General features: G+C 34.5%; 1 protein-coding gene across 2 annotated transcripts in view; it reads right to left on the bottom strand.

The window, feature by feature from the left end:
• Positions 1-1,024: 1,024 nt before the first annotated feature.
• Positions 1,025-25,656, bottom strand: part of WASL (WASP like actin nucleation promoting factor) — a 65,662-nt gene continuing 41,030 nt past the window's right edge. For both annotated transcript variants that reach the window (XM_080817992.1, XM_080817993.1), the window contains 7 exons: positions 22,701-22,724; positions 15,831-15,999; positions 14,727-14,769; positions 12,897-13,050; positions 7,988-8,508; positions 3,999-4,107; positions 1,025-1,228 (listed from right to left, as the gene is read on the bottom strand). In XM_080817992.1, the coding sequence (XP_080674118.1) occupies positions 1,167-1,228; positions 3,999-4,107; positions 7,988-8,508; positions 12,897-13,050; positions 14,727-14,769; positions 15,831-15,999; positions 22,701-22,724 (1,082 nt within the window). In that variant the 3' untranslated portion in view covers positions 1,025-1,166. The remainder of the gene's footprint in view (positions 1,229-3,998; positions 4,108-7,987; positions 8,509-12,896; positions 13,051-14,726; positions 14,770-15,830; positions 16,000-22,700; positions 22,725-25,656) is intronic.

Below are 25,656 nucleotides of genomic sequence, written 5' to 3' on the forward strand. Positions count from 1 at the left end.
TAAAGTTTTATTAAAAAAAAAAAAAGAATCTATCATTCAGTTATGTAGTTCAAGAAATGTAACACTGGGGCCACCAATCTTTTAAGAAAAATGTAACACTTCACCTGACATTTGACAAAAACCTTGAGAAATTATATAAAAAAATTTTAAATAGCGTAATTGGTTCAGCATTACAGTGTTTACCTTTGCCAGCTAGATTCGATTTGTATGGCAGATATTTCTGAATACCTCAATCCATACAGACTACGCAATAAAAATAATTCCACATCATTTTTAGAAATGTTCTGATTTTTATAGTGCATTTAACCAGATACTGAAGTAACCATAATGTATAGCCTCCTTCAGTTTATGTAGAATATTACCCCTAAAATCCCCCGAACTGCAAAAACTTAAACAACTATTTAAGAGTAATACCAAAAATATTTTTAAATTTTTGCTAAAAAGAGCCTGCCACATTTGCTATAGCATAAAAATAATCTCAGTCAAGTACAGGTATGCAAGGTCTCCTTGTGATTCCAGCCTCCAAATACCACTTCTGTCCAAGAACAGGCAATATTGTTTTAAGAGGTGTGTTACTAATTTTCCCAACTAGTGTGTCTGTAGTGACATTATGCAGAGCATATTGCTACAACTTGAGAAACTGCATCAGTGTAGTGATGTCTAGAGAACTGTGCAATGTGTCAGCTTCAACATTCATGTAGCATGGTGTTCAAAATGAAGGGGCTAAATAAACTAAGGTCTGTATCACTTAAAAAAGAATGTAGTGCTATACTAGATTTTAATAAGAAAATTTAGGTACAGAAAAAGTAGGGTATGAAAATAGTGTTTTCCTTCTGGCATTATAACTAAATTACATTAAGGTTTTTGTCAGTCTCACATATAATATTTAAACTCCCTTGTTGATGGAATGAAAAATATTCACAAATTAAGTGAGCATCCTGGTGTAAACTTGCACACAATAACAGGGAGTAGCTTTATAGAGGATTTTGACAAACCTTTACAGATTAAATGAGGTATTGCACAGATTAATTAAAAAAAAGCAAAAAAGGCAACAAAAATATACAGCAAATTGGTAGAACATTTACATGATAATTTTACAGAATCCATAGACAGAAAGTAGTGTTTAGTATTTCACCTTAAAAATATATATATATATAATATATAGATCAGTCTTCCCATTCATCATCATCCTCAAAATCTTCTTCGTCATCTTCATCCTCATCTTCATCTAAAAGAAAATCATCAAGGCAAACATTCAAAATATATGTATAAATAAAATAACATTACATGATTCTTGGATGACTTCTCCAATTACTTAACTTCTGAAACAAACCCATTCGATTCTGGAGAAATCTGGTTACGAGGACAATTTAAAATCAATCAAATAAAATATATCTAAAGAGTATAATGGTCAGTTGAAGATTAGACCAGGAGTCAGAAGACTTGGGTTCTAGTTCCTTAGTATCTATGTAGAGAATTTCAACCAGAGTTTGTTTATATGTAAACAAACATTTGGGTTTGTCTCTCAATTTTCACATATCTCAAATCCAAGAGAGGCCCCTTTAATGACTATTTTTAAAGAAAAGTTGTAAAAAATACACCTGACAGATTGTTCTACTACCAATTCCAGGTACAACTCCAGTGATAAGCAGGAAACTCATTGACACTGAGGACACTGAGCCACTAAGGAAACAGAGCAGACAGACCAAATACCTAGCCCCCCTTCCTACCCTCCTATTCTCTTCTGAACCCAATGACATTGCTCTTTCCAGGTCACCAATGACCTACTGTTCCTAAAGCTAAAGCTCAATTTCCTTTTCCCACTTTCTTTTTTTTCTTTTTTTTTTTTTTTTAAAGATTTTATTTATTTATTCGACAGAGAGAAATCACAAGTAGGCAGAGAGGCAGGCAGAGAGAGAGAGTAGGAAGCAGGCTCCCTGCTGAGCAGAGAGCCCGATGTGGGGCTCGATCCCAGGACCCTGAGATCATGACCTGAGCCGAAGGCAGAGGCTTTAACCCACTGAGCCACCCAGGCGCCCCCCTTTTCCCACTTTCTTGACTGATCACACAGATCTAACCCAGATCGTCAGTCCATCCTACTTCAAATGCTTCATGTGGCTTCTGAGATACTGCACTCTCCAGCCTTCAGACCTTATTACACCTTCTCTTCTCTATTTACATCCACTTCCTTCATGATGCCATCCCATTCTGTAACTTTAAATACCACGCCTATTTTAACGACATGCAAATTTCTTTTAACATTCCAGACCCCGCCCCTCAACTCCAGGCTCATAACCAAATGCATAACATCTACATTTGAATTTTTAGTAAGTATTTCAAATTTAATATTTACAAAAACCAAACTTCTGATCTTTCCTCTCAAACCTGCTCCTCCTAAATCTTATCCTACTCTGTTAATGAAAATTTTACCCCTTTCATGCTCAAGTCAAAAGTCCTGGGAGTCATCCTTCACTCCTTTCTTTTTTCCAAACCTCACTCCCAATCCATCAGCAAACTCAAGGATCTCCAGTCAAAATATACCTAGTATCCAATCCCCAGCTCAGTGGTGCTACCAATCTGATTCAAACATTTGCTATCTCTTGCTTGGATCCTTGCCATTCCTCTGCTAGGGACCTTCCATGGCTTCCCATCATATTCATGGCCTCCAGAGTCTTAACCACTGGCCTCCTACTATCTCTCCTACTTCATTACCTTACTATTCTTTCCCCTCCCTTCCTTACTCAGCCATACTGGCCTCACTGGTGTTCCTCAACCTCAGGGACTTTGCACTTGCTGTTCTTTCCACCCAAATGAACACATTTCCCCCCATCTTCTATATGGTTTACTTCCTGAACTCCTTCTGGTCTTTTTTCAAATGTCACCTCAGTTAGGCCTTATCTTATTTCAAAATGAACTTCCCTCCCACATCCTGTAAGTCCCTGTATCTCCCTTTTCTGCTTAATTTTTGTCCTTAGTACATATCACCACTTAACATATTATATATTTTGCTAACATAGTTTGTTTACTGTTTGTCTTTCACCAGAATGCATGCTCCATGGAGGCAGGCATTTTTTTTAAAATTATTGTTCCACAATAAATATCTGCAGAATGAAACAGCCTATTTTCTCTTTATCACACAGTATGAGAATAGATATGTCTATTTAAGGAAAATAAATACTGGTAATAGGTCCTAGATAGCCACATCCTCACAGAGAAACAGAAGAAAAATGACATTTCTTGAGTACTTACTATGTGCCAGGTAATCTGCTGGTTAGTTACATATTATTTTATTTATTCTTCATATCAATCATGATTCATGAATTCTCTTCACATAGCAAGTAAGAAAACTGAGGTCCATAGAGAGTAAATAATAGATTCAAAAAGAATAAACATCTGATTCTGGTACACCATGCTGGGAAGCTTTAGTAAACCTCAAGCATTGTATCAGCAGGACCCACTGCTTTTTCTCTTTTGAAAGTAATACCCACTTATATGGTGGCCACTTTTAATAATGGCCTCAGAATAGGGACTAGTTTTTTCACATAAACCTTTCAGGAAATCACAAAAAGGAGGACACAGAAAACTTCAAGATTCTTTAGCAAATCCCAGAAAATCCAATTTCTCAGCCCTGATTCTCACAAATTCTGAATCACAAATTCAGAAACCTGAATTTCTCATGTCACAGGAATGCGATCCAGAATCTCAAGCCTCATTTAGAGATTTGCCAGGCATTCTATCAGTATTTTCAGTACAGGAAATCAAATTGCTATTTTTCTGAAGCTGTTCTTCTAATTTATGGTTATGGCTATGGTGTCCTAGAATCCATTAAGCTTCAGACAGACTAGTCACAGTGGCAGTAACTTTTAAATTTTGGCCCTAAAATTCACATCGGTGTTACTCAACAGCAGAGGAAAAGCTAGCAAAGACTATCATAAAATCAAAAGAAAATAGAACTTCAAATATTAAAATTAAATATACATATGTACATGTAAATATACCTGAAGAATGAATGGCTTTGCTCCTTTTCTGCATCACCTCCATTAATGCACCCACAATTCCTGAAGTGGGTGCAGGTGTTGGTGGTGTAGACTCTTGGCCATCAGATACCTTGGAAAAGAAAGTCAGCAAAATTTAGAAATAAATTTTTAGTAAAAAATTTTTGTCTCCAGAAAGTCTTACTTTTTTAGAATCACTTCCTATTAAAAAAAAGGAAAGGGAGGGCGCCTGGGTGGCTCAGTGGGTTAAAGCCGCTGCCTTCGGCTCAGGTCATGATCTCAGGGTCCTGGGATCGAGCCCCGCATTGGGCTCTCTGCTCAGCAGTGAGCCTGCTTCCTCCTCTCTCTCTCTGCCTGCCTCCCTCTCTGCCTACTTATGATCTGTCAAATAAATAAATAAAATCTTTAAAAAAAAAAAAAAAAGGGAAAGGAAAAAAAAAAAAAAGAGCACACGAGCCCAGGACAAGTTTAACTAAGAAGAAATGGCTGCCTTAAAATTATTCATATACTCCCTAATATATAAAGCCATCAACGCATTTCCATATTTAGAAAAACAAACCTTTCCTTAAATACTTGCCCAGGCAGATGGATTACTTCTGTCCATTTTCATTCTAGTACACAATGCCTTAGCTGATGAAACTTTGAAACTATTATCAAGGAACATTATTTTAACAAAACTTAAGTAATATCCAGATTCCTGGAGGTGTTAAGTGAAAAGGACACTTAAGATACCTAAGAGCAACTGAAGAGACTTCTGCTCTCCTAGAAAAACTCAGCTTTACAAACAAGCTTTATAACTTTACATACTATATATATAATTATACATTATATATAATTTTAACTCAAAATGAACCTTCATTCTTATAGCATATTTCTCTGCAAAGATATTAGTTAGGCAGCTTTCAAAATGTACCTACCTTACAAGGCAACCAACTATCCCTAACTGAAGTACTTCTATCTAGTATAAACTACATTCAAGGGGGGGAAAAAAAATCAACCTCAAGGGGTCTCATTAAAATCTAATTTCTATGCAAAATACTCTGATTCCAAACTCTCATTAAAAAAGAGAGAATACAGGAAATCTGTAGAGATTCAGGGGAAAAAAAATTTAGAAAGTACCTCCCTAAGTGTACTTTGGCTAAAATGAGCAGTCATTTATACAAAATACTGATTTTGTTAATTTTGTCTGTGGAATTATATTACCTATGTAAAGGTAGAATACTGGTATAATTAAAAATGAAATCATACAGCTGCTTTATTTCTAAGTCATTTCCCCCCAGAAATTACTTTGTTAGGGCAAACTTCCTCCTTTGGTCTTAACAACTCTTCTTCTAATACTACTTGTCTTTCTGGACTTACAGATCTTTTTCTTTTAAAAATATTCAAAGTAATTCCCCATAAGATACTGACTCATTCATTGGTATTTAGGTTTTTGGAGACCAGATGTTAACTATTACTGGTATAGAAATACCATAAATGAAAAAGACAACAGAAATAGTTTCAGAGCTTTGAATGTCAGCATGAGGCTCTCAAAGAAGTGTAGCAGCAATAAGGAGAAACAGACTCCCTTTAAGCAATCTGGTAAAACGAGGCAGGTAACACCACAGGAGCACGGCAGCAGCACGAAACTGCCGTAAACATGTTTTCTAAAGCACTGACTTGGACATGCTGCTGTCTGAGGTACTATGAACACGGAATTCAAAATATATGTAAGTGAATACTTATACCCTTACTGCCAGTTCTTTAAAGTAAATCTGTGATCTTATGTTAGTCATTTTCATCACTGAATAAATGATTTATATAGATTGTTTAAAAAAACAGAGAAATTTCAACCACAGAAAGGTTTCTTTTCTTCTTTTTTTTCCACAGAAAGGTTTCTTAAAAAAGAAGTAAAATTACGGACTCAGATCACACATATAACATGCTAATAATTCACTGATTTATGCACTCTAGGATAGTACTCTGTAGTTAATTTTTTTTTTAAGTGATTATTTAGGGTAAGGATGGCCTACACTTATAATGGTACACATTTTTCTCTCTAAAAGAAATGCAGAGATCAGTTAACAAGGTTTTTTGGGCCGGGAGAGAGTTGGGATGGGATGGGAAGATGTAATGATGGGGAAAATAAACAGGGTATTTAATTCAGCAACTTTTTAAATTAAGAAAAGAGGACACAATTTAATTCATTAAAAATAATACCTTATTAGTATCAGCAACTGAGAAAGAATCAAAAGTTGATTGTGGAAGAAAGGAAATATGAAAGAGAAACAAAAAGTAAGAGTGGCAGATGTGGGAATGAGTGACACAGAGATGGCACAGATTCTAAGCTACAAGCTTGAAAATGACTCCATTAAAACCTGTTATTCACCTCAGTTGTGGTCATTTTGACACTAATTCTTCCCACTAACAACTGTTTAAAATTCTTTAACTGCTCCTGAGAAACCTTTAGCATAAGCTAAAGGGGGAGAGGGAGCAGAGACGACTGTTCACAGGTTGATCATGTAGCAAGAAAAAGTTCTGGATACATATTAAAGATGAGAGTTTTTAAAATCTGTGCTATGCCAATGTTTAGATGTTTTCATTCAGTTAGCTGTGTTCCCTATCCATCATTCTCTTCCTAGCCAAAGCTTTGGAGATTTAGAAAGTTACCCTAATTCCCTATGTCACAAAATAATTTTCAATTAAAATCCCCTTCTTTCATCTTTATTTACTGCGTAGAAAAATCTACCATCCATTACCCATCTGAAGCCCTACAGAGCAAATGTTCCCCTTTGGAACTGACAGACTACATGTGCTATCAGAAGGAAGTACGTAAATGCAAGCAGTTTAGGTTCTAGAAAAGGGGTCAGCAAACTATTGCCCATGGGCCAAATCTAGTGTGTCTTATTTATGTAGAACCTTTTAAAGTGAAAAATGAGTTTTACATTTTTAAATGGCTGGAAGAAAATCAAAAGAAAAATATGTGTGACATATAAGAATTATACGAAAATCAAATTTCAGTGTCCCTCAATAAAGCTTTATAGAACACAATCATGCCCATTCAATTATGCATCATCAGTACTGCTGCTTTTGTGGCACAACAGAAGAACTGAGTTTTTGGGACAGAGACCACATAGCCTGTGAGCCTAAAATATTTACTATGTGGTCCTTTAAAAGAAAAAAAAAGTCACCAACTTCTGCTTCATCCATTAAAGAGATTCCAAAATTATCTATCACCACTATCCAAAATTCTATTAGAACTCTTTCCATTATCCGGCACCTGGGTGGCTCAGTTGGTTAAGCAACTACCTCCAGCTCAGGTCATTATTCTGGAGTCCTGGGATCAAGGCCCACATTGGGCTTCCAGCTCCATGGGGAGTCTGCTTCTCCCTCTGACCTTCTCCCCTCTCATGCTCTCTCTCACTCTCTCAAATAAATAAAATCTTTAAAAAAAACCAAAAAACTCCATTTTCTGCAGAGTCAGATTCTCTACTAATGTAAATTTCAGAACACAGGAACTTTAGAATACAGTTTAGTTTTCATAAAGGTAATGGCTTGAACTTACCAAGGTGATTATAAATGGTTATAAGTAGGGTTACTTCTCCATAGTTTGAAGATTTTTCTTTAAATTTAAAGTAAATTTTATTCAGAGGTGAAGTCTAGAACAACAGCCAACGTGTTGTAATATTCCACTTACATGAAGTTCTAGAAGAGGCAAAACTAATCTACAGTGACAGAAATCAGATTAGTGATTTTTCTGAGAGGGGGACTAACTGGAAAGAGGCATGAGGGAACTTTCTGGGGTGATATTTAGATTACAGAAGTATGGGTTACACTGGGATAGGTATAAATGTGTGTGTTTTACAGTATCTAAAAACAGAAAAAAGGGTTAAAAATATGAATACCAAAAGAAAGTGCAAAAAGTGAAATAAAGACTTTCCAAGTTGTCTTATAAATTACTTTAAAATTCCATTACGACAGATAGTCTAAACCGAAAAGAATGGCTTACTTACAGATTTCAGCTGAATACCCTGTCGTATCTGGTCTAAAAGTGCATCCCTTCCAGAGCAGGATACCGGTCGACTGTTTTGTTCCACTTTTTTGAGCTGAGCACCCTCTCTAATCTGATCTAAAAGAGCTGCTTTGTTTCCTGCAGGAGTTGGGATTTGATGGTCACCATCAGAAGGGAGGCCAGGGGGAGGCGGCGGCCCTGGTGGAGGTGGAGGTGGCGGTGGCGGGGGTGGCGCCGTGGACCCCGCCAACGACAGAGGTGGAGGTGGTGGCGGAGGCCCTGCCGGTGCTGAGGAGGGAAGGGCTGGAGGTGGAGGCGGATACATCCTATTTGGTGGCGGTGGAGGGACTCCTACACCTGGCCTGGATGGAGGCGGTGGTGGAGGTGCAGCTGTGGGAGCTCTTGATGGCGGCGGAGGAGGAGCGCCTCTCCCCCTGGCAGGAGGGGGCGGAGGGCCTGAGCTATGTGGAGGTGGGGGAGGAGGAGGCGGCCCTCCCCTGGATGGTGGTGGAGGAGGTGGTGCTGAAATAAAAACAGAAGAAAGACAGCATGCTTTTCCCCCACAAACATCATACTGAGAGCAAACTTACTTAGACAGACATTAAAAAGAATGACACGAGAAAAAAAAAGGCCTCATCTTTGTTATTTTATTTTACAAAGGTATGCAAGCACAGATGATATCTTATCATTCTATTTGGGAACACTCAACTGAAGATCACCTTCTCACTGTTTCTTGAAAAATATTAGCTACGCTGTTGAATTTAGTTTTTAGGAATCAGCATCACTTCTGAAGGTAAGGGAATACACACTTTCTTATATAATAACAAAAATACCACAACAGAATTAAACACTTTGGTCAATTAGCATTATTTAATATTTTAATAAAAATTAATGGATACCTTCCCTCTTTAAAGAATTGAGTTTATTTAGTTACTTTATAAAATTAATTTACATTCAGAATTATATAGCTGGTGTAGCATAACCTATCCCCGTTTACTCAAGTTCATCTGAGCTAAACCCAAATTGAATACTTTTTCTTTTAAAATTTAAACCTTTGCCACCTTACATTTATATTTTATAATGTCTTTACTTTCTAAAAAATATAGAATATATCAAAACATGTATGCTATAATATATAATAATATATGTAATATTCCATATTTCTCTAAGATGGTCAATAATTCTAGTGACGGCAGTAAGGGATGGTTGCTCAGGTGAAATATTCAACTACTTATTCAGAAGACACAACTAACTATTAATAAATTAACTGAGAATTTCTTGGGGCACCTGGGTGGCTCAGTTAAATTAACTGAGAATTTCTACATACTGAAAATCTGAAGTTATTAATAAAATATTAAAACTATTTTGGTATTAATGATATTCACATTCTTTTTCTACTTAAGTGTAAGATATAACAAAGAAACAAATTCAAATTACACATTTATTACATTTCTGAAGGCATGATTTTACCAACAGTATAAACAAATTTACATAATAACGAACTTCATCACTTCTCCATTTATTTAGAGACTGGAGAGAAAAATTCACTATTTTTAGAAGTAGAGAAATCCTAGAATTCATAAAAACTATTTGTATTTACTGATATAAACTATCTTATTGATGGATAGTTCTACAATCTTATAAAATACTAATGCCAACCCTAACTACAAATAACAAGCACCTTTTGATGTTCAACAATACAATGATACCGGGGATGAAGGGGGAACCCTCATTTCAAAGGAGATAAAATGGAATCTTCCAATTTGGGATGATCATGGGAAATAGGCCACCATATATAAATATTAAATAAAATATGCAGAAAGACCAATACTCATAGGGTATTGTCTCCTTGCATTCAAACTTTTAAAAGTGAAAATAACATATATCTGCAAACGGTAGAGTTACCCCACTTATATGTCAGCTATCACAGAGAATAGAGACAGTACATCAAATCGTTCCAGCAATTTTAATCACTCTGAGGTTTATATTTCAAAGAGTTATGATTTACTTGTTTGTTAATCAAGAGGAAAATACCCACCTCATCCTACTATAAAAAGTACTAGTAAATCATTTCTCATGGTCTCACTGAGCACTCTGAATCCACAATTTTTTATATGTAAAATGATGCACTTCTTCAGTAGAGAGAATAAAAGTTCTTTCCGACTTGTAGGTAAGTATCTTTATTGGAGTAATTTGTACTCTAGCTATTATTCATTGGAACAGTTAAATCATTGCCAAGGGGAAAGGGAAGCCTTAATTGATTGTGAGTAAATTATTAACTGCATCCAGTTTAGGTACAGCAGATCAGCATTTCTACGATCTTGAAAAGTGACTGGAAATGTCTCTATATTTTTATGAGGAAAATCTCTATTACCAACTTTCTATTTTTTTATAGTCCGTATTATTTCTACATAAAAGTAAGTATGTAAAAAACATGCCATATCCCAACGTAAAAATGTGAAAGAATTAAAAAAGGAGAGGAAAGGGCACACTGGGAGTTAGAATGTTTCCATGCACAAATATGCCTGTTAAGCAGATACCACACCCATCAAGAGAAAATCTGATGGTCTAGAGACTTGCAAAACTCAAATACCAGAATCAGAATGACAACAGTTCTTAGAGTTTTAAAAAAGAAATAAAGTCAAAAGTATGACAAAAGTCACAACAAATAAAACTTCTTACTATCAAAGTTTAGTTAAAAAGGAAGAAAAACTGGCATTTACAGAAACTCGTCTTGAGATTATACTACAAAAAAAGCTCATATACTTAAGAATTATTATTATTGCAGATCAACATTGAGTAATAGATAACTAATCTCTAGGTACTTGACATTTATAGGTATTATAAGCAAAAAATATAAAGCAATAGAAATATAATACTTAAAGGAATATAGTATTACAGAATTCAGGAAACATTAAAGAACTGCTCTCATGCACTCTCATCAAAATAAAGCAACAGAAAAATACTATTCAAGACAAATTTAAATTTATGGGAATAATGACAACTCCCAGAGTAGGCATTTATAGAGCTGTGTGTGTATTTATATTAAATTATATTAAATTTATGGGAATACTGACAACTCCCAGAGTAGGCATTTATAGAGCTGTGTATTTATATTAAGTACCCTGACCTAATTTTTATATATATATATAAAATATATATAATATTGTATATTTTATATAGGTTACTAAAATAACACCAAGTGTGAAAAGCAATCATTAGGAATAAGTATAATAAGCAACAATAAAAACAGTGGTGCTGTGGGTAAGAGGTGTTTTTAAAATATCCACAGAATTTCATTAGAATCATCTAAAGTACAGATGAAATATGAGCTCAGACTCATACAGAAATAAATTAGTTTGAGTAGAGGGCAAATAATCTTACTAATGCTAGATCTGGAAGCAGGATAAATGAACTCTAGCTTCTTTGACAATAAACGTATCAAAGCATGCATAAATTAAAGCACTGGGTCAAATGACATCCCACATACATACCACTCCATTGTGGTGGACCTACACAGATTATTGAGTTAATGGCCTTTGAACAATAGCATAGACACACAAAAAATATGTTGGAAATCACAAGTCTACTACTTTTAAAAACCTGATTATATAATTTTGAAAAACAAATTTCAAGAGATTAGATTAAGTAGATTTTATATATATATATATTTTTTTTTAACAAAATATATTTTTAAGACAACTTCATAAACTGCTCTAATTTTTTTATACTTTTGAACACATATATGTTCTCCCTGGAAAACATTTCCTTAGTAAGTCATTAGTCCTTTTATTCTTCCTTTGAACAAATTTACCTTCTATAAAATCATTCTTTGGTGTCTAAAAGATTCCACACTGGGAGTTAGGTTCTTGAGTATGACAAGAATTTAAACTTGTTCCCAAAGCATGTTTTTTAAATGCCTGTATATTGTTTTGTTTTCGGTAATTCAATTGAGGAAAGACTTTGCCTAATTTGATGCTTTAAAAGCAGCTAGAATTAAGAGCAATCACAATAAATTTTAAAAACTAAACCCAATCAAATTAGTATAGTCAGCTCTTAGTCAAAGGAATTCAGGTGTGAAGGCAGATGCATGGATGGCCGAGTAAATGTCAAGAGTGATTCATAAACTTATAAATTCAGAAAGCTCAGAGAGATGGCAGGCGACATAGAGTAAAGCCAAAGTGTGTGGTAACAGTGGACAAAAAGAGAGTCAAGGAACATAATACTAGTAAATGTGAATTAGTCTGGGAGCATTTAAAAACAAAAATGGTGCTATGCCCAAGATGTTTTTATCAAAAATCCATAGAATCTGGAAATATAATTTTTTTCCAAAAAAGAAATTAGCATACTAGTTTCATTAAAACTAACACTGTGTTTCTACAATAGCAATTATTGACTGTATACTTTTTAAGTATATGTTTCCACACTAGACTGTAAGATTTCTGAGGACAGAAACTGCTTATTTACATCTAAATATCCTCAGTGGAAATGAGTGCAGACATAATAATGTTTACGAATATATGAATGAATGAAAGACTGAATGAATATCAGTAGTGAAAAAAATACAGATAAGTCAAATATCAAATTTAAAATGACAGTTAAATTCCTCAGAAGAATGCTTTAACTGGAGTACACAAAAACTAGGAAGAAGCAAGCCCAAATGAATAAGGTGGCAAAGAAGACTTTTTAATAAGAAAAACCTTATCAAATTATTAAGTTATATCAAAATAATGCAAAGCAGCCAGGCCAAGCTACTTAATCTATAAATTCAAATATTCTGTTTATGGAAAGTTCATATGAATGTGTGTAGCTGTTTCCAGCTACAAAAGATTCACAAGGAAACCTCAAAACCTCAAAAGATTGACAAGGAAAAAAAGATTAGAATGCTTGAGTAGAAAAAAAAAAGTTACCTTGCCTTCGTAGTTCATTTTTAACAGCTTCTACACCTCCTGTTTTTTCAATGAAGTCATATATAACTTTTGATGTTTCTCGGTCTTTCAGTTGTGCCTCTGAGATTCCACACATATCGAAAAGATTCTTCAATTCTGGATCCAAATTATTCAGCTATAACATAAAGTAACTGTTAACTGTAAAATTTATCCCAATTTCTAAAAATAAGCATAATCAAATTCAAATTTAGTTCTCACCTGTGCCCATTATGAAATTATTTTAAATTTATACACTTTTTAACATGGTTAGATTATTTATAAGCCAATGAAACTTTCTTATTTAAAAGAAATAGAAAAGATAAGAAAAAAGAATAACATTTTTTTTTGTTCTCTCTTCAAAAAGAAGGCATCTCCATTAGAGCTTTACTAACCCATTCATGATTCAGACATTTCCAACTTATTCACCTATTACTAAATTTAGATATAATCACAAAGAAACGAGGAAACTCTGTCAATTTGAAAATCTGAAGCACCTCCTTGTAAACCTCAGCGTCCTGGACAGAGCCCAAAACAAGGAAGCGTTCAATAAATGTTGTGGAGTTAACACTGTAGTCAATAACAAAAAAATTTCTGACCCCAATCATAAATATTTCTCTTCAAAATAATTTTTCTAAACCCTGATTATCTGTTAAATGTGAAATACATATTACTTAAGCAACCAAAACAGATAAAATGTTAAAAACACTTATTTTTGCTAGCAGTTTCACTTACTTGCTCATAGGGCTAAAAATAAATAATGACAAAAATGCCAAAAAGAATGGAATGAAAAGATCTAGCTAATTTAAAAACTGGATATTCAGAATTTGATTATAATACTTTTCAGTACTATTACTTTCCAGTGTTTTGGCATACATTCCCCTAAAATGATCAGTTAGCAGAAATAATTTTCTTCTCTTGGCTGTCAACACACAAGAATTTTATATTATAGTATGTAAGATTTTATTTATATATTTATCTATTTGAGAGAGACACAGAGAGAGAGAGTGTGTGCTAGCAGGGGAGGAACAGAGGGAGAGGGAGAAAGAATCTCAAGCAGACTCGAGCGTAGTTCTGACGCAGGGTTCAATCTCACAACCCTGGGATCATGACCTGAGTTGAAATCAAGAGTCAGACTGAACCACGCAGGCACCCCCAGTATTACAGTATATCAATTCAAGGAGTATGAAACCTTTGCCTTACAGACATAGCCATAAATAACAGAACAATACTGAGGTTTCCAACCTCAGTGGTGTATATACATAAACACATTCAAATAAATGCTAGAATTCACAAAAATGAATAATAAAAATCTACACACAGGCCACACATTACCACATATTTATTTATTTATTTTTAAAGATTGTATTTATTTATTTGATAGAGAGAGAGAGAGAACACAAGCAAGGGAGTGTGAGAGGGAGAAGCAGCGTTCCCGCTGAGCAGGGAGCCCGATGTGGGGCTCGATCCCAGGACCCCGGGATCATGCCCTAAGCTGAAAGCAGACACTTAACTGGCTGAGCCGCCCAAGTGCCCCGCATTACCACATATTTACAGCAATAATATTTATGGCTTGAAAAGACACTTACATCTGGGAACCTGGGTGGCTCAGTGGGTTAAAGCCTCTGCTTTCGGCTCAGGTCATGATCCCAGGGTCCTGGGATCGAGTCCCACGTCGGGCTCTCTGCTCAGCAGGGCGCCTGCTTCCTCCTCTCTCTCTCTCTCTGCCTGCCTCTCTGCCTACTTGTGATCTCTGTCTGTCCAATAAATAAATAAAATCTTAAAAAAAAAAAAAAAGAAAGAAAAGACACTTACATCAAAGCCAGTATTCGGATCCCAACCAACATGTCCAATGTGCCTAAAGAAGTAGACCAAAAATATGTATAAATAAAAAACAGAAAATAGATAAAGAGCATTTAAAACATAACATATATGAAATCCAATCCAACCAATAAATTTTGGGCCTGAGCTAATAATTCTCACAGACATACCCATATTCAGGGAAAAACTGTGTGAGGGGTCAGGAGGCCAGGACTGGCCTCAGTTAAACTGAGTTTTAATATTTTTGCAAAATCTTTCTGAGTATCCATTTCCTCAACTGTCAAACTAGCAGAAGAATACAAGCATTATATACATATATGTATATATATATATGAGAGGATAGGAATTTTGTAATGAGCTAATGAAATGATGTATATGTATATGAAAATGCTTAAAATATGTCAAATAAATACCAAAGGTTTGATGCCTACTATAGACTAAATGTTTGTGTCTCCCCAAAATTCCTATGTTGAGACCTAATACCCAGTATGATGATATCTGGAGGTAAGTATTTGGGGAGGTGATTAGGTTTTGAGGGTGGATCCCTCAAAAACAGGATTAGTACCCTTTATAAAAAGGTCCCAGAGATTTCTCTTGCCCTCTTCCAACATGTGAGAAAGACAGCTAGAAGACAGCTGTTAACCAGGCAGTGGAACCTCGCCAGACACCAAATTTTGCCTGCTTCTTCCCAATTTCCAGAACTGTAGAAATAAATCTCTATTGTTTAAAAGCCACTCAGTCTATAGTATTCCTGTTACAGCAGCCCAAATGGAATAAGACAGTGCCTCTAGGCAATTTCCAAATACCATTTATAGGGAAAAAGTGAGAAATCATCTCCAACAATTAAAGAAACAACTTAATCTAGTTTTTCTTTCCTGATGAATAGAAAGGTAAATAAACTCTAAGATTCACAGAAAGTCTACTGAGCAACAGCCTTAAACACACACACACACACACACAAAAACAATTCCAACAAAATCTATAGAGAAAAAAGTATGCAAATGATAAATGTAGAAGAAAACAAAATTTCCTAACAAGGTAAAAATCAAGAGCAGGAGTAAGTTCATTGAAAGATAAGAAAAACAAAAGAACTCTTACTGGAAATTGCTTGGTGTTCCGATATCTGCCTTGGTTAATCTCTTCTTTTTAGCTTTTCCTTTTTTCTTTTCTTTGGTATGGGAGATGTTGTTGACCTGTGGACCATAAAATCTATTGGTTGTGATTTCCGGATTTTTTATATCAACTGTTGCCATGGGTAGATTAGGACCTGCAAAACAATATGAAAGGGATATCATTTAAGATAACAATTATTACATTTATAATTTATAATTTAAATATCTTTCTCTGAAGTAGAACCGCTTCACTAATACAAATTATTTAAATTTTAAAGTTGCATGTTAATTTTTTATAAATAATGGATAAAGTACTGCCAAAATTCCAAAAGCATATAATAAATTCTTAAGCACATCAGCATAGATGTTACTTCAAAGAGAACTTGTATTTTTTTAACATTAAATCTCATGAAAAAAAATTTTCAGTAAAAATTGAAATTTAATTGGTCTAATCCCTTAAATTTTGATTATAATAGCCTCACACACACAACCCATTACCTGTTGGTAAAGTGCTATATATGACATAATGAGAATAACAAAAATTAAAAAGAGCATATACTTTAAAAAAAAAAAATCTGACAAAAAAATCTAGTCTTACTTCTTTGTTTCAACTTTATTAGTCCATGAGGGAAAAAAGTACTTATACAATTATTACTATTATTATTTTCAAAATACCGTATGTAAATTCAATAATGTTTTCTCTATCAGTATACATACACTTCGACTACTGGAAGTACAGGGCTCAAAAATAAGATGGAAAAATTCTCAAAACATTCATCTTCTATAATAATCAACAGTGAAACTATCTCTGGCATCTTCAGATATTATCAACAGCACCTTTAGGAGTGACCTTAAATATAATACACAAAACCTGTTTTAGGGGCGCCTGGGTGGCTCAGTGGGTTAAAGCCTCTGCCTTTGGTTCAGGTCATGATCCCAGGGTTCTGGGATGGAGCCCCACATCAAGCTCTCTGCTCAGCGGGGAGCCTGCTTCCCTCTCTCTGTCTGCCTCTCTGCCTACTTGTGATCTCTATCAAATAAATAAATAAAATCTTTAAATAAAAACAAAACCCTGTTTTATAATTCACAAAAATATTCTTGGCTTTAAAAGCATGAGTCTAAATGCAATGTATTCAATTTAAAAATTCTTATAAATTTAACTAAATGGCATCACATGTTCCTCAGAGAGTCCATTTTAATATAGGGTTCTCTGACAAAACCTCTTATTAGACTAAATTCCTATGAGATGAGTACATTAGTGATAACTTTCAAATGCTGTATAAAATGCAACCACTACTGCGCAGAGAAACAGTTAACATAGCAGGCCCAAAACTGCCATCCTTAGAAAGGGCTGCTTGTAAGGTTAGCTCTGAGCTGGCATCTGGAAACGGGGATTCCAAGAGGGTTTTTATCATTCCCTGATAAGATGGGCCCATTGTGCCTCAACTATTTGTGCTAACAATGTGCTTATGCTAAACACCTGCTTTCCTTCTGGGAGTCTAGTACCTTGGTATGTGCTAGACATACGAGGCCTATTTGAGTAGCCCCCAATAAACTCTGGGCACTGAGTGCCTAGTGAGTTTCTCCTTTAGACAACATTTACCATGTGTTTTAACAACTTATCAAAGGAATTATGTGCATTCCCTGTGACTCCAATGGGAGAAGACTATGGCAAAGTTGTATGTAATTTCCCTCAGACCTAACCCCTTGCGTCTCTCCCTTCTTGTTTTATATCTTTCCACTGTCATAAATCTTTGCCATGAATACCCCAATACAATGGAATACAGAAATCCCAAGAAATCACAGGCTAACGTAAATTAGGTGATAACTAAATGTCAATTTGACTGTATTTCTTCAACTGCACTAAAACCTCAAATGTAGCCTATTCATTAAAGTTACCTGAAAGAACAATGTTTATCTAAATGGGTAAATTATATATAACCCATGTTCTCTCTTTCAACTCTACTATTCAAGATGAAATAGAGCTAAAATAATTTACAAAAGCCATCTAACACCTTATCGGACGAGTAAACAATTTGGAAAGATTTGTATTTTTAGTATCACCAAAATTCAGCTCTTTTCCCTTCATAATCAAAGTCTACTTACATGTAAGCATCTAAAAGTTCTATTTGTATTTCATATAAAATTTTTTCATATAAATTTCTAAGGGAAGTTGCTCACATTGGCAAGAAATAAAGAAATTGTTATCTGAAAAAAATGGAACCTAGTGAATAATATGGGTAAGACCATTAAAACAAGCTGATTCAGTGTCAAGGAATAATAAAAATAACCGGATTAAAAATTAAAAGTTAGTTATGCAATACAGAAGGCTGATGAAATAGTAGATAAAGACCAGGATTTTCAAATTTGCTCACATATCAGATTTCAGTGTTTACTGTAGTTTCACAAAGTAAAGGACTTATTGAGAATACCTGGAATCCAAGTGTTAGAGGGTCAAATCTGTGTTATATTCAAAGGCTTATCTACTGATCTGTTTCTACTTCTCATCCTTCCTTTTCTGCCTTCCCTCTTTCATTTATAACTTTTAAAAATCAGTATCAGCAACACCATCCATGGTAAGATGCCACAAATCACTACTTACTCTTTTCTTTATACTTAATAGAATTTAAGGATTAACTTAAGACTGATTTAGGAGTATCACTCTCCTTGTACCTTACCACCCCTCCTGAAATAGGTGTTCAAAGAGCAACTATAAAGGAGCAACCAGATTCACCATAAAAAAAAATAACAAATTATTAGTTTTTAGAAAAAAACAAAAATGAAAATATTCTGCTGCTTTAGGTTATATGAAAGTTATTATTATACCATGGATATTTTAAATGGTAATACAGTTGGGTAAAGTGAAGCTTAATAGTTTTAATTATCCAAGTTAACAAATTCTTTCCTGGGAAATTTAATAAAGTTAAGATTCTTATAAGCCTGATCCATATCTCACTAAAGAAAGTAATTCAGCCATCTCTGAAGAAAGTTTAAGAATGAAGAAGACAGGAACAAAATACAAGTGGTATGTGGAATGAATAACAAAGTTTAATTCATACTGTAGTGAGACTGGGTTTCCCCTCCTCCCTCTTCCCCAAAAGGAGGTGAGGATATACTGTTACTGCCAAGCAGTTTATAAAGCCTTTGAATTAGCTATTTAGTGTCATTACACAAGAATTTCTTTAGTACTGGTTAAAACATTATTTAATTAAGTCTATACAGGGAAATTCAAATTATAGAGATAAACAGAAAATTAGTATTACCTGCGTTAGCTAGGATATTAGAGTTTTCCCACACTTTTCATCTTATAGATGAAAACTAAAGATGAGAAGTGTCAGGTGACCTGTCTAAAGTCACAAAATTAGGGACAAAAAGCAAAGGTGAACTCTGCTTTCTTGATTCCTAATCCATTAACTACTACTGTACTTTTTACACTAATGTCAAACCACAAGGTGACTGATAATGCTAACTTTACCAATGTTGTCATATATTATTTCCTTACCAATTAGTTCTCTCAATTTATATAGTTTAACAGTTTATCATTCAATAAATATTTACTAGTAACTTTCAAAATTTAGGGAAAAAAAATTCCTACATAATCATGAGATTAGGTACTTGGTTATCTCTGTTGATAATAGTCATTTACTTTAGAGTTTGAAGGTGTTTGGAAATTAGTTTAAAACGGTGTTGTAAAAAAGCCCAATTAAATATTTTTTCCAAAAGTGACAACCAGTATAAGGCACAGTCATTTTTAAATGAAGTTTATGGAAGATCTGGTAATGGAGATACGCCTAAATCACTTCTAGTAAAAATTAAGTATTCCATTTATAAAATTATACTCATCCTAAGAACATACACTAAGGGGATTGTTTCCCTTCTTTTAAAATAAACAAAAACTAGTCAAATGACAAATTACCATTTTCTGATTAAAGACAACTGTCACAGAAAAGGCTTTTTAATATTTTCACTGAACAGCATTTCTAGTTAATTTTAAAACTAAAAGAACAAACTAAAGTCTTCCCCTTAATTACATAAAAAGCAGAGAACTCTCACCAAGGTAAAATAGTTGAGAAACAGGTGGCCCAGAGGCCTCTGATGTCAAGCAGTCATGAAGCTGAGAACAAATCATTGGAAAGCGTCTAAGCTAAAAGGTGAGACTGACCGATAAAGAAAAAAGAAAGATGTATGGATTAGGAGTTAGTGAGGAAGACACTGAATTGCATTTCAGGAATATATGTTACTTCTACATAGAGTGTCTTTTCAATAGTTACAATTTGAAAATGTCTACTAAACTGATAATCCATATGGGGATTTAAGACAAAGCACCTGCAGGGACACAGCAAGGTGGATAAGGTGTCCAGTGCACCTGGTAGTAGTGTACCAAATGCAAAAAAGTAATATGCTGCCTTCAAAACAGTGGTCTCCACATAGTGGGGAGTGACTGTACTGCAGGAAAAAAATATTAAAACTTCTTTTAATAATTATTTTATCCTTTACTGTGTATGCAATATGTTAATACCATATTATATGTATATTTTTAAAGAAAATATACAAATTCTGGCAATACATGTCATATATTTTTGCCTTTTCATGATACTTTTTAAACTCTCATTTAATGAAAAGACGTTTGGGATCACTGCACCGAAAGGGTTAAAACTAGAGAACTAAATATTTAAAACAAGAGCTATCACAGAGAAAAAAAACTCTTATTATGAGTACCTCTCCTACCAGGAGTAATAAAATTGCAAGACACCACTGTCACATAAAAAATATCCAAATTCATGGGGTGCCTGCGTGGCTCAGTCAATTTAAGTGTTAGATTCTTCGTCTGGGCTCAGGTCATAATCTCAGTACAGAATCTACTTGTCCCTCTTCCTCCCCCTCTGCTCTCTGCTCCTCCTCCCACTCAGAGCTCTCTCTTAAATAAACACATAAATAAATAAATAAAATCTTAAAAAACAAAACAAAAAAAGAATATCCAAATTCCTTGTATTCACGAATTAGGTACCTCTTCAGAAATACATTTTATATGTACTGAAAAGATTAAAATTTTGAAAACTCCATAAAATATTTATACTGTTAACTTTAACTGCAACATCTATACTTTAATATCTCAGGTTACTTTTCTCAAAGATGCCACTTCCAGGAAGCCTTCCCCACTGGTACTCAAGACATGCTTACAGAATGCAGAATAATAAATTCAAAGGGATTAAAATATTGAGCATGCAACAGGGAGAAAATTCTAACACTGATGAATGAGTTCGGTAAGAGTTCACTGATGAATGACTTCTGAGTCAATTGCTTCTGCTTCCTTTGCCTCTACCACGTTAACAGTGGCGTAACTTAAAGCATATTATTTACCCTGTCTAGGTCTCAGTTTCTCCTTCAAAATCTTATGGACGTAGCACAGTGATTAAGGGGCCAGGCTGTGGAGTTAAGACTGCTTGAGACTGAAACCTTCTGTACCACTTACTAGATCTGTGACCCTGAGCAAGATACCCATCTGTGTCCCTGTTTGCTCTTCTATAAAATGGGGATAATAGCAGCCACTTCATAAGACTCTTGGACAGTGCCTGGCTGGTAGTAAATGATCATTAAATAGTAGCTGCTGTAATTATTGTTGTTATTGTCTTCATCATGATAGCTAGGTTTTAGTAAGTGCTATACTAAGTACTCTGATTACTTCATTTAATCTCCACAGCAGTTCTATAAAATAAGTATTAAAATTTCCACTTAAAAGACAAAGAAAGCCAAAGTATACATTACTTGGCAGAGGGTAAGCCTTACTGAACGTAGTTATTTTTTTTTTTTAAATTATAAGAAGGTAAATAATCCAAAATTTACTACAGCAGTATTTGGTTCATGTTTTTGTATCAGGAAAAAAAATTTAAGGACAAATCAGGAAGCAATATATCTGTTTAAAAGAAACAAACCCTAACAATCCCCAACAGCTATCATATACTATTTGTTTCCCAGAATAAGCTATCTAAATTCTGATGAGAGGATGTGAGATGCTTTAAAAAAAAAAAAAAAAAAAAAAGGCCATACCCTCCATTATAATGAAGGTTCCTGGAGCAATAGTTCCATACCTCCACAGGGTCAGCGACCCAATTTAAATGTGATGCAATCTCTGCATCCTCTGTCCCCAGAGAAAATATATACACTTAAGAATTTAGCACACTATATTTCAAGGAGTTTTTACAGAGTCCAAGATGCAAATCTCTGTCCTAAAGATCTGGGACTTTGTCCTTTTTATTTTGGAATTCCATTTTATTTTGGAATATATACTCTTACATATATATATATATATATATATACACACACACACACACACACATACTTTTCTGGTATACTTTTTTTTTTTTTAAAGAATTCTCAATACTTCAAGTGCTCATCATGAAATTAAGGAGGGTAATATAAAGCTACTATTAGTTCTATGCACTCCATTAAAGTCAGTGCTCATTCTCACAGGGGCTAGTTTCATATTACCAGTGTGAAATAGTACTTGGAAATAGGAAACACAAATCTTAAAGAAAGAAATGAACAAGAATGCTACACAAAATTTACTACCTTTAAGGAAGATATTAAGTAATACAGTTTATAAACTTAATTGTCAATATAGAATGAAGATATAAGTAATAGTGATCTTCACCCTACATAATCCTCCTTTATCCTATAAAAAAGCCAAAAAATAGTACATTTCTAAGACTCATCTTTGTTATTTTAAAATGACACAATAAATTACAGTATTTGATCACAGATATTAAATATTAAGTATTAATGTATGATACGTGTTTCTAAAAGGATTAAACAACCTAAAATCTTCTAGATCAATAATTCGTATCAAAGAGCTTACCATTTGGGGGGTCTCGTCTTTTCTCTGTTAGAAAATAAATCAAAATAATATTATCAGATATATGCAATACAAAAATCAACATAAAGAGTTAATCCACCCAAACTCTGTCTTATTCTTAAGTCAATGTATAAGTGGCTAAAAAAGGTTTCTCTGAGGAACTGACATCTGAATAAAATAAGAGGGAACAACATATTTAAAGGCCCTGAGGAGGGAATAGCATGAAGGAACATCATGAAGCGTGGACTAGAATGAGCCAACAGAAGAGTAAAAGGAGGCAGTCAGAAGGAGACCCAGGGACTGGATCATATAGGGTCCCACAGACCATGGTAAGAAATACAGATTGTATTCTATATATGATAGGAAGCTCTTATAGGGTTTAATAGGGCCAACATAATCTAATGTTTTTAAAAAATAACTTCGGCTACTATGTGGAAAAGAGATCATAGGGGGCACTGAGTGGCAGCAGGGAGACTAGTGAGGGAGTTATGGTAGTCCAGATGACAGATAAATGGGGGCTTCGATTAGAGGGGTAGCAGAGGTGATGAGAAACAGATCCAGGATATGTTTCTGAAGAGACAACAGACTCACTGATAGGATTTATAAGAGACCATGGTGCGCCAGAGTGGAGCCTTTTACCAAGTTGGGGAATACGTGGGGAAGAGTAGGAATGGGTCTAACTGGGGTTAGGGAACATAGATCAGATGTTCTGCTCAGACAAGTTAAGTTTGAAGGTTATCATGATGCTCAATTGAAGTAAACAAGTTTGAAGGTTGGGGGAAAGGTCAACAATGAGGATAAAACTTTGGGAGGCATCAGTGTATGGACAGTTTTCAAAGCTATGGGACACAATGAAAGCACAAGAGTAATGAGAATACTCAGAAACATCTGATCACTAAAGCAGACCAAAAATAATAAAAAGCTACAGAAGATCAGAAAGGAGTAAAACCAGGAGAACTATCAATCCTTTGTACTCAAGACTCTTACATATGAAGTTTGATATCATTTTGGCTTTAAGAAATTCAAAAGTGGTTGAAGAATTTTAAACAAATGTAATTTCCAATTTTCTAATACAAAATTGCCCCAAATTATAAGAGAAATACCCATAAATAATGACATAATAATCAGTTTATAAACAGCCATAAACTAAAATTAATAGGATTTAACTGGGGGACAAGTCAAAAATCCTGGCAATAGGAAATACCAATTTATTACTCCATCTGGTGGTCTGATGAAGTAACTTCCTGAAACACTGGACATAAGCAAGTCCTATCTATGTCAATGAATGTCAATCTCCCATTTCCCAGGTGATGTTATCTCTGCAACCAGAGAGGAAATACTTAAACTGATAACACAGATATGGAAATACACTGACATAAATATAAAGTGCAGAGGATAAGTTCTAAAAAGTAATTTACAAATAAGATGCTAACCGGGCTTGAGAGCCATTCATATGAGAACAAAGAAGAATGGGAGCTGCTGGTATGAGGTATCTGCTAGAAACATTTGCAGAACAGTGTTTTAATCAAATCAAGAGGTATTTTAGTACCAACTAGTAAAACTACTTGTGGAGTACTGTGTTCAAATATGACTACTATATTTGAAGCTGGATCATTTCTTCAAATCTGGACCTTCTGAAGAAGATATAAAAATATACAGTGGCTTCAGAGTACAGTATTTGGGATGATGCATCTATAAAGTACATCATGAGAGGAGTAAGAAACTGAAACCGGTTAAGGTAAAGAAGTAAAAGCATGAGAACATGATAGATGGCTTCCAATATTAAATGGCTACTGGGAGGAAAAGGAAACAGACTAACTTTTTATTGCTCCAAAAGTCAGACTCCATGCATCTAAGTTAAAGAGAGGCGAGGCTGGAGTTTGACTTAGCAGAAGTAGAACAGATCCCTACCCAGGGATCTATCAGCTGCCTCCCTAAGATGACCTTTCTGCTTCTGAAACACCATGCTTAAAAGTTTAGGAACTACATAAAACAAAATTCCTATACCAGCTGAAAGATGCCTGTAGGGAACTTCCTATTTCAAAGTCAATTAGTCTATATTTTAAGAAATATTTTTTACTTGATTTGGAAATGTCACATATGTTGACTATAAGGATCCCCAAAGAGCCCCTGGCCTAGCACCTGATTATGTCACAGAACCATAAATTATTCTTGTACCTTTAAATCCTTTCCTGCAAGAAATCAAGTAGTAAACGTCCTTGGTCCCAAAAAGAAGTAACAAAAAATAGGTCCCTAATAATTCTATTTATTCATTACAGTTTAGGTATAATAAGAAGGCAACAACTGTTGTTGTGAGGCAACAAGTTAGTTCATTTTATTTTCATTTCATTTTACCTCACCTCCCTCTTGAAAACCATTAAAATAACAGTAAAGATGTACAAAATGGAATACATGATTTTACATTCCTGTTTTCTGGATCCATTGTCTTATTTTTTCAAGGCTTAGTCCCTCTTAGTGGTAAAGCACAACCTGGAATACACTGATCTTCAAAACTGTGCTAACATGTACCCCTAGATGTACAGAAAAACTTTCCAAGGATTATACAGCATGGCTAATTTGAAGGGGATCTATTTGGTGATCACAACTCCCATATGTTCTTTCTCTGAAAACTGATCTCTTAAGATGATGGTTTTAGAGAGGTTCACCTTTCCTAATCACCCTTCTCCCACTTGACAACAGAAAGGCCTAGTACACTGTTGTCAAGTATTTCTATATCAATAAATTTAAAATTCTATACTAGACTAGAGCATTCTCTAATTATTTTATATGCATTATAGTCTCATACATTAAACTAAGTTCCTTATGGATTTATGATAGACAACATTAGGGACAAAATAGAGACAAAACAATGTTTACAGATTTTGTTTGCAATTTTGCTTATTTGCTTCTAGGCTTGCCTAAAAAGTCTTTGTCACAAAGTATTAAATATGCTAAGAAT

This window comes from Martes martes, assembly GCF_963455335.1.
Source record: "Martes martes genome assembly, chromosome: 11".
In the NCBI taxonomy this organism is placed as follows: Eukaryota; Metazoa; Chordata; class Mammalia; order Carnivora; family Mustelidae; genus Martes; species Martes martes.